General features: G+C 41.2%; 1 protein-coding gene across 1 annotated transcript; it reads right to left on the bottom strand.

Moving 5' to 3' along the window:
* Nucleotides 1-7,345: 7,345 nt before the first annotated feature.
* hmx2 (H6 family homeobox 2) lies at nucleotides 7,346-9,755 on the bottom strand. The gene is made up of 2 exons (XM_062464668.1): nucleotides 9,296-9,755; nucleotides 7,346-8,338 (listed from the first exon to the last, which is right to left on the bottom strand). Exons 1-2 carry the CDS (start codon nucleotides 9,561-9,563, stop codon nucleotides 7,803-7,805), a joined length of 804 nt encoding a protein of 267 aa, XP_062320652.1. The 5' UTR covers nucleotides 9,564-9,755; the 3' UTR covers nucleotides 7,346-7,802.
* Between the last annotated feature and the right edge of the window lie 891 nt (nucleotides 9,756-10,646).

The following is a 10,646-nucleotide window of genomic DNA, read 5'->3' as shown; positions in this document are numbered from 1 at the left end:
TCCCAGGCTGATCCAGAGCTTTTGCTTGGATCGACTAGATCTCTTTGGTCACAGGTTTCAAGAGGTAAAGATTTCAAGGGTACAAATACTGATCATGGATGGAAATCAACAACACACAAAACTGCAGTAATCCTACTCTGAAGCAATGGTTCAAAAGAGATTTTGAATTCTCCACTACAAGATGTCTGTGAACTGAAAACAGTACTACAGTGCGATAATAACATCTACATTTCTCAACTACAGTCTTACGATAACATCTCGTTAAGAGTAGCTCATCATACAGTGCAACAAAAACGACATGTCTTCATGACCAATGTGTTTACGAAGGTAGACACGCTCCTTTTACATATCCCAAGGTAGATACAGCACTTTCTCACTTCTATCATCTATCAGGGCAGATTCATTTTCTCAGTGTGTTGTCTGACATGCTCAAGGGTGTTGAAGCTATGAGAGCTGTTCCTCTCTTGAGAGTGGTGGTGTCGAGTCCCACCCTGCAGCATTGAGCTTTAACCAGGCCCTTTCACCTCCCTGCCCAAGCCCAATCACTCAGTGGACGCTGCAGGCCAGGGAGAACAGGTGGTTTGCTACTGACAAAGTTTACCTACAGTCCCACAGTATAGAGAGGAGAGGAAAGTCCATCACAGGAAGGGTCCGCGTAAAAAAACAGCCACACCACAAAACTATTCCAAAAGGACTCTTGGTGTGAGTCAAACTGTTTAAGATGACACATCCTCAGATATAAGGTAAAAAGTTACAAAAAGTGATTGTAAAAAAATTAACTAGTTACATAAGTGAAGGTAAAATTGAATGTTGATGACTTTGACCGTGAAATCCACACACACATACAATGTAAACCTCCCTCATCCCCATACACCTTGCATGAAACCTCTTACTGTGAACCACTGCTAATCATCCAGGCTTCTCTGTGACCTTTCTCCAAGACCTCAAGGTGTTTCTCATCCCCACAAGCATGGGAATGCCCCCTCCTTAAATACCTGTAAATACCTGTCCCCCTCTGCAAACAGTACACATGCTGTCCAACCTGCAGCCTGCTCCCAAGACAGATTGTTTTAGGGGTGCAGAATTAGTCAGGGGTTACTTCGCCTTGGGCTCTACTAATTACTTTCTAATGTGATGGCGATTCTTTTGAAGAGCTGTTTTCTCGCTGACCAAATCTCTTTAAAAGCATCCCTGGGGCGTGATGGAAGGCCTGAGAGGAGTGTGCTGTACCAGGCCGCAGCAGGGCCGCGAGGGGAGCTCGGGTTACCGCCTGCCTGCCGTGATGCATCGTCGGTGGGACTCGGAGGCTCCAGCGCTCCCCCCCTCTCCTCTCCTCATCCACACCGCTGTCCCTCCAGTCGGCCGACAGAGCTGTACAGAAGCTCTGATACCAGCGTGGAGGCTCTGCACTCTGTACATGAAACCTTACACTCAACTAATGGTTACAAATGTGTTCTCAAAGAGATCCCAGGTTCCCGTTTACACATACACTCACTCATCTAGATGTGCACACACACACACACACACATTCACACACACTTTGGCAGACCATCAGGCGTTTTATGATAGGTGTTACTAAACTGGAGTGATATCAAAGACTCATAAATGCTTCATAATCCTGGGGGACCAGAGGCAAAAAAACTGTGGGCTGTTTAATTTTAACTGTCAGCTGTCACTTTAATCAACGTAGAAATGAGGAAATTCAAATATGAAACACGTTGTTGAAATTAAAACACAGTTTAACAGTTCTAAGGTCATTGTGATGGATTTGAAGATGTGAAAATAGACCTCCCACTTTACACACAGCCTCAACTAGCCAAACCTCCATTTCATATGAAACAACACAAACTAAGAACAGGTGTGTCGGGTCTTTGACTGACACTTCACACAGATTTCCCTGACCCTGTGCTTTCTTTGTCTTACCCCTCAAAGACAATGGATTCCCTTCCAGGGTAGAGGTCCCTAATGAGCTGTCAGGTGATAGGTTGCTGTGCTCATTGTGTTGCTGGGCGCAGTACTGCAGGGTGTATGGTCAGACACACACAAGCAGAAGTGACAGATTGTCTCTCTATTCACCACGCCCTGGAGGGGGAAGAGACCACTTGGTTCTCACAAAGAAACATCAACTGTCTGTATCAAAAAGACAGTGCTATCAAATCTCACCAGATCACAGACCAGTATGTACAAGAGATACTTCAGAGTGCATCTACCCAGGTCCTCTTGGAAAGACAGTTATCTTTCCAGTTAAGAAATAAATTGTTGGATTTATAGCATGTATAGCAAAAAAAAAAAAAAATGTTGTACTTGAAAACAAGCTACTTGTAAAAGTTTTATTTTGTAAAATGGTTTATCTGTGTGTATACTGTAGTATGATAGACACTAAATTGGCAAAATACAGTACCGTGCAATTAGAATATTTGTATCTTGTTGATAATGATTCAGTGAGTTTGACAGTAAGCTGGCAAGACCATGTCACGGCCCACAACATACATGACAAACATATATCCTTTCATAAATTTCCCAGTAATGGCAGTATCTTCTAACTGAACAGGACACTGCTAAGGGTGTGTTCTCCGATATGAAAGATATGATTCCTTCCTGTGTGTGTGCCTCTAAAACTGTGTGAGTGAGTGTGAGTGTGTGTGTGTGTGTGTCTCTACAGGGCTTTGAAAGACAGGTTCCAGTATATGGCTCAGCAACAGGGCCCTGGTCTGAAGGTCATGTCATCGGCGAGGCGTAAACGTTAGACCTTTCTGTGGTTTGGGTAAATGTACATGGTCGCCAGGGAACACTCCCCCCCCCCCCCCCCTCTTTAATCGGCGTGTAACAGGCTTGTGTAGAGCCAAACTGTCTGCGACACCTCAGCACTTAGAAATGAAAACCTCGGAGCAGGTCCGCTGGGCCACAGCTGTGGATGCAGAATCCCATTGGAGCCATTTGGAGGAACACAGAAAGCCCTCTGCAAGAGAGACCCAGCCTGCTGAACACAGAAAGCCCCCTGCAAGAGAGACCCAGCCTGCTGAACACAGAAAGCCCCCTGCAAGAGAGACCCAGCCTGCTGAACACAGAAAGCCCCCTGCTAGAGAGACCCAGCCTGCTGAACACAGAAAGCCCCCTGCAAGAGAGACCCAGCCTGCTCAACACAGAAAGCCCCCTGCAAGAGAGACCCAGTCTGCTGAACACAGAAAGCCCCCTGCAAGAGAGACCCAGCCTGCTCAACACAGAAAGCCCCCTGCAAGAGAGACCCAGTCTGCTGGGTTTACATCTCATCTCACAAATCTCACAAATCCTGATCATGTGAGGGCCATAGAGAGGAAAGATTATTTTCTCTGGCAACCTATACTGTTTGTTTTATTGTTCTTTGACAGTTGATTTGCAAATGGGGATGAATACCATATGTGACAAGAAGGATGGGAGATGTGCATCATTGGTCTGTCTTTCTTAAGGAAAATAAATCATTTTGTTAGAAAACGAATGCAACGTTGAATACAACAACATGCATTATTTGATTAGCTAATTTACTTATGTTCCATCTCACTGAAGGTGCAGCAATCTCTATCCACGAACAATCTTAAATCATAAGATACCAGACACACAAGCAAAACAAACAACAGCTAGACCCCCCCAAAAAGGAACAGCAGGCACCTAACTGTCAGCCAGTCTGATCATTTAAGAGAGCCGGGAAAGCTAACGCAACAGTTCTAATGCCCCAGCCGAGAAACTTAATTTACCAATTTGCGGGAAGGCAAGATGGCAGGAAACAAGCCAATTTGGCGCGTGTGCAGCTCACAACAAACCCCAGCCTCACTCGCAGACTCATGAGAGGTAATTATCTCTAAAAAGGATGCCGTTCTGTATTAAGATGAAGACACGTCAAAATGAGAGAGACAGCCTCATTACAAGTAATTATGAGGGAATTAGAAACATCATTTAACTAAACGAGCAAATAATGTCCAGGATATTGAAGAAGCTGCCTGCACTTCTGCCGACTGCTGCAAGCCCCATTACAAAAATTGTAGGTCTTTAATAGAATAATGACAGGCTTTATCTTCCCAGGTTTTCTCTGAGGGAGAGGGTCTTGGGGGAGGGGGGAGGTCGGGTAGGGCTTGAGGGGGGAGAGGAGGAGTGTCCATGAAACAACTGTTGCAGGGTTGAGCTCTTCTAAGTCGCTCTTCAGCCTTCCAGATAATCTGCCTATTATCCACAGAGATACATAATGGACAACACAAAATTGTGCGCCCTATCCATTATAGAATGTTAAAGGTAATTGTCGGATTTTTTATTTGAAAAAGCTATTGCTTAAATGACTTTATGTACTGCATTAAGTCCTAATGGCACCGTAAATTAAATAACTGAAGCACAAACACTCTTCTTCACAAACACTTCTTCACAAAGCACAAACACTCTTCTTCGAAAAAGCTTGCTTTACAATATTTCATTTCTTATACTTATGTTCTGTCCATCTATTACGTTGTCAATGCCATTGTCAGGATGGCTGAATATTTCTGTCGGCAGGGGGAGGTGGGGCTGGGAGAGGGGGAAAACAAGATTTCCCTTCAGCTCCTCCATTTCCAGTTGATATAAAACAGAATCATGAAAAATCACTTCTGTCCCAAGCTCTCCTTTTTAACCATTAGCCGATAAACACAAGAGCTGGTCAAGTCAGGCGGATGACAGGGCAGGACTCCAGAATCTTGTTATGCTCTCCTCAAATTCATTTAAGGAGCAAAACAGGTATTGAGAGTTGTCTGGCTTAATGCATTGCGATCGCTTTTAAAACTCTTGTCTTGAGGCAGATCCATGGTTCTGTATCTTGTCATGGTGTTGTATTTCATAAACCCTCTTCTCCAATTTAGAAATACACACATCCCCACTGTAAATACCATTAATGAGAGCTGGGTTATTAAATTATCTTGTTTATAAAGTAGACGTGAAAAAAATCGAAGATATATACTAAGAATGTTGTCAGGGAAACATGAACATGCGCTTTGTGGTTTGTAGCGACTGTAACATTGTGAGGCAGAGAATAACATACACTGTTATGTGCTCGTTCTGACTAAAATTATTTTGATGATGATTTAGAATGTAAGTTATTTAAATAGTGTAAATTATTTCTTCTAGGCAATGAAAAGAGATCTAGGAAGGCTCTTGCATGTAATATGTCCTTGCCTTTCTCTTTCTCTTCCATCTATTACCCACAGTTTCTGGTATTCCCATCATAAATTATCCCCCAAAGTGAATTACACTTGCTTTTCACTTTATCAGGCAGCTACGATGAATCCTTAGGCACAACACATCATCTCAACAAATCTTTACCGCAAAACTAGCCTCTGTCTCTTTGCCGTTAAAACCACTTCAAATCATTTTCATTGCCCCGCTATTAAAATTTGTAATTCACAACTGTCATTTAGGAGAGACATGAGACAATCCCTCCACTCTTTTTCATCTCTCTCCATCCCTCTTTATCTCCTCCTCTGGCCCAGTAAATCAAACAACCCCAGGTGACAGGTGATGCAGATTTCTTACAAGTCAACGGTGCGCAAACATCCATCCATGAGAGTGCTATGTAACCGTCAAACCTGATGACATCATGACCGCTACGGAACTAATAAACAGCTTCATTCACCGAAAGATTTTGCTCCTTTTCATGAACGCTCTCTCTCTCTCTCTCTCTCTCTCTCTCTCTCTCTCTCTCTCTCTCTCTCTCTCTCTCTCTCTCTCTCTCTCTCTCTCTCTCTCCTTTCTGCCTTTCCTATCCGTCACAAATTCATCCTTCTGCATCTCAACTCTCTGCTGGCATTGGAGACACCCATAAATCACTGCTGTTGTCTAACACCATCCATTTGCCCAGAACACAGGGTGGCTGTTGCAGAAATTGGGTCAGGTATAATCTGCAAGGCAACAGAGCTTCGCTAGTCCTGATGCTTCTGGGTAATGTAGCCATTAGCACAGAAAGAGAGAGGGTGAGGTGGAAGGAGAGAGAGCGAGATGAGCGAGAAAGAATAAAAGGATGAGATACAGAGACAGAGCACTATATGCTGTACAATGTGACATTCTAAGAAAACCTGGCAACTTAGATAGTTAGTTTTATCATCCCCATCATCCACTGTGTGTGTGTGTGTGTGTGTGTGTGTGTGTGTGTGTGTGTGTGTGTGTGTGTGTGTGTGTGTGTGTGTGTGTGTGTCTGTTGAATCTACTAATTCATTCATGTGAGTGAGTCAAATCCTACTAATTCCCCTTCACTTACAATATAGTTGACTAACAACTTTTTAGAGATTAGAGTAGATAAAGAACATTATTTAGAAATATAATTTGTTTAAACATATACTTATTGAACTGAAACTACAAACAAACTATGACATGAATATTAAGCAACATTTCATGAAGTAGTTATGATTGTCGCTATATTTTTACTAAGAAAACATTTGCTGGCCTGTTAACACAGTAGCTGTAATTGATACGGTGCTAGGTTGAAAAGAAATGGCATGACAAAATGACACTGAGAGTCCTGAACTTTGACAATGGGGCTTCTTATTAGGTTTCCTCCTCCAAAGCTTCGTGCTTCAGTAGCTTATTCCTGACTTCAAATGACAGGACGTCCCGCCATGATTCTGATTGGCTACTGAGTGTCTGTGTATCTATTTTCCTTCCAGAAAATTTGCTTCCTGCTTTTAGGATTGGATGGTCTTTTAGTTAACTCTGTTCCACCATGAAGGGCTTTACTTTGGTTGATATATAAGACAGTAAAATAAGCCTAAAGAGTGTATTAATAGTATAGTATAGTATAGTATAGTATAGTATAGTATAGTATAGTATAGTATAGTATAGCTTTACACTGTATATGGTTTCTCCAGCTAAACTTATTTATTCAATGTATACGTGTTGCTTTTGATATAAACGGAGTCTCATGGCCATGTGCAGAAAGAGTGTGCCTGCCAGATTCATCTGTTATTTATGAAACCTTTAAATAGGTATACTAATTGTTGTAATTAGTTATCATATTACATTATTAGGTTTAAACCACCCCTGATGCATTTCACCCTTTTAACTCATAGCAATCATGGCTGACACTTGACTATATTTTAGAGTTCCCAAGGTCCCTAGCATCTAAATGCTTACTATTTGACCAAAACAATAGTTATACCAAGACTGACAGTTGGACAGGTCGGGTTTATTGGCCTGGTTTCAAAGCAATATTTTTTAGAACAGTGTAGTGTTTTAGATGCAACCTTATTCTCCAGATGTCATATAAAAATTTATTAAGAACACTAGTCGTACAATAAAGCATACAATAACACCAAACCGACCAATGATATAGAAAATTTATTGAATGAGTTGGTTATTTTGGTATGTCTATATTACAATAAAAATAAAAAATCCCTCCAATGGAAGAATTAAGTTTGTACCTTTCCCACCATCATCTTAAGTAGGCCCAACATAACCGCATGAATTATGAATTTGCTTACCATACTTTGAAAGCATAGAATAGTCTTTCCAATAACAGATAGTTTGGCCTTGACCAATGTTAAATTGATATTCTGTATTTAAAAGCCAAAAGTAAATGTCTATAGCTGGGACAGGGTCATTAATTAAGCAGGTACAAAATCAGTATACACATGGTGTATTTCATACGGAGGGGGAAGCCTGTTACTTTCTGAATTGTTTAGCATGTTAGCTGCATAAGAAACATATATTTAACAACAAAAAGAATAAAGTGATATAATAGACTGGTTATGTCCTATAAGAATGCGTTGTATTGTGTAATAATGTATTATTTGTGAGGACAATTATCACGAGCAGAGTCAATATTCAATCTTGTTATAAAGATTGTACAATGGTAACGCTGGAAGGCTGCTCCCTGGGTAATACAGAGGCGTTGGGAAAGCAATAGACCTTGGAACTGGTACCCGAAGCAGCGAGTTATCTCTGAAAACTAGCGGCATCCCCACAAGTGTTTGTGCGGAGGCATGTGCCATGTTTGCCGCCTCCAGTTCGGCCGAGAGCTGTCGCTTCCACTTGTTCCTACGATTCTGAAACCACGTCTTTACCTGAGTTTCAGTCAGTTGCAGACTGGATGCTAAGCAGGCCCGTTCGGAACTGCTCAAGTATCTTTTCATATCAAAGGTGGACTCGAGTTGGTACACCTGACTCCGCGAGAACACGGTACGAGTCTTCTTCTTGGCTGAATTACTTTGTTTGTCTGCACCGTCTGCCTGTCTTTCTTCAGATATCGGTGACATTTGATTGCATGGTCTCTCTTGCTCCTCTTTGTAATCCTGCAACAGAGTCGGTCGCCGTGCAATCCCGTCATTGTTGGAAATAAGTCCTTTTGGTTTACCTGCATTTGAGAGATAAGTGGAAACATATTACACCTCAAACAGCTGCTTCCACGAAATGGTCGCTGAATAGGCCTACGTCAACATCATAACTGAGTGCTGACACGAACATGTGATTTATACGGTTATTAACCTGTAGCCTAAAGCAGAAAATACTATCCGACACATGCACTGTCTCAGACGAAATTAAAATTATATTTTGAAACTACAGCCACTGCTGTAATAACACAATAAACGGGTTGAATAAAAACATTTCTGAAGCCTGCAATTTTTCGCAATTAGGCCTATCTATTTTCACATTTGACAATTATATTGAACATTAGGTAGGCGTATTAGCCTACACAATGAGCTTTTAGAACACCCCAATTGAAGTTCCAAAATTGTTCGATAGCCTAGCCTACTCTGTACAAGAGTTCATTAAACGTGAACTTTGACTCATTCATCGACTGCTTAAGGGTTGTAAGTGCCTTTTAAATAAACAATTCAATATGACTATGCCTGGTGTACAATTTTAATTAAATCAGGCTACATTTAACGCTCAATTGACGATATGTAAGTGCTGTCATTGTGAAAACATAATCAATTAGAAGACTTGATCAAATGTGGAATGAGGTGAAAAACATCACGTTGATTATTTTACCTTTTGCCTGTTCGGTAAGATAGGCTAGCCTACATAAACACATTTAGCGATACAATAATATATTAAGATCATAAGTAGAGATAGGCTACCGCAACCAATGTACTTGCTTATTAAAAAACTAATCGTTTAAATATCCAACGTTCTTTTTGAAATCCTTAAAATGCCTTAAAATTTGTTGTTAACACTGTTATAATTATTAGGCTATCTTGTCATCTAATTTATCTTTTGTTCAAGAGATAGGATACACATTTCATGGACAGCGATTACAGGCTAATGCTGAAACAGAGTTTTTTTTTTAATCTACAGACATTGTACTCACCTAAACATGAAAAATTAAGAGGTTGATGTTGGATGCATGGTTCGTTGTGGCCAGGGTCCGAGCAGAAACAGTCCGCAGAGTCTTCCCCGCCGCTGCATTCTTCCTCAGAGGACACTGACAGAGAGCGTCTACGCGGCAGGAGACCCTTGGAGCTTTCCTTAGACCCTGACCGAGGCGCATCGGACGATGTGCCCAGGATCGACTGAATAGTGAAACTGGAAATGGGGGTTGACGAGCACTTGCTTCCGCTGTCTTCTGTGTTACTCATTCTCGATTCATAACAGTGAATATAGGTTCGATTTCAGATTGTATTTTATTCGGTTATCAATGCTCCAATTTAAGCTTGCACCTGGATAAAGGAATTGAGAAAAGTATGTTTTTAGATAGATTCTTTTTATGGGATGGGGTTAGCGTTGTTTTTTCCTAGAGCTCAGGAAACATGAATGTATTCCTGCACTACTTCCACGCGCTCTGGACCAAAGGCAGCATTGTGGCGTTGCCTCATTTGCATGTAGGTAAGCTCCTCGTGGGCCAATCACACGCGCAAACTAAGCCCGGAAATTTCAAAGCCATGTCACGGCTCAATATAGGATGAGTGAAGCGGGTGTGTTAGTTTATTTTTGCATGAATATAAATTCAGAGACAAACAGGCAATGTGGCTGAGAAATTACTATAAACAAAACATTATAGCAAATTGTGTGTGTTTGTGTGAGTGCGTGTGTCATGATTCCATGAAACGTTACTAGGTGTGTGTGTCATGATTCCATTTAACGTTGCTATATAGCCTACTGTATGTTAATTAAACATACGAATTCATTAATTATGGATTTCTATTGAATGATATTCTGCATGCATGCACAATTGTTAGCTGTTAACAGTTATAAATATAGCATAGAATCGTTTTTTATAAAACCTTGATCCTCAAGGGTTGTAACTTATCATTGATGTAAATAACAGCCTGTGTTATATTTACTCAAAACAACGCTCATATACAATCCCAGAATCTCCAACTTTAACAGACGGCCCCGTCATTCTAAAAACGAATCTTCCAGTCTCTGAAAACGATTAGATATGTGAACTCTGTAATCAATAGATTCACATCCGAACATAATCGTTGATAGATGCCAGATGACAGTTAATCTCGAGTAGGGTATGCCAGGAGAGGACCAGTTGCAGACTATCAGAGTCGTGTCATCTCACAATGGCTGAATTTGCTTGTCGTCGTTATCATCATCATTTGTCACTTTCACATAACTCAGCAAAACTGAGATATGTGTCTACGACCATCACACAGCGATGGAAATCCCTGTATTAAGTGTGGATGAATGACACATGCCTACATGCTAAACCT

Source organism: Osmerus eperlanus, chromosome 6 (assembly GCF_963692335.1).
Source record: "Osmerus eperlanus chromosome 6, fOsmEpe2.1, whole genome shotgun sequence".
NCBI classification, from domain to species: Eukaryota; Metazoa; Chordata; class Actinopteri; order Osmeriformes; family Osmeridae; genus Osmerus; species Osmerus eperlanus.
This window is presented reverse-complemented; position numbering and strand designations above follow the sequence as displayed.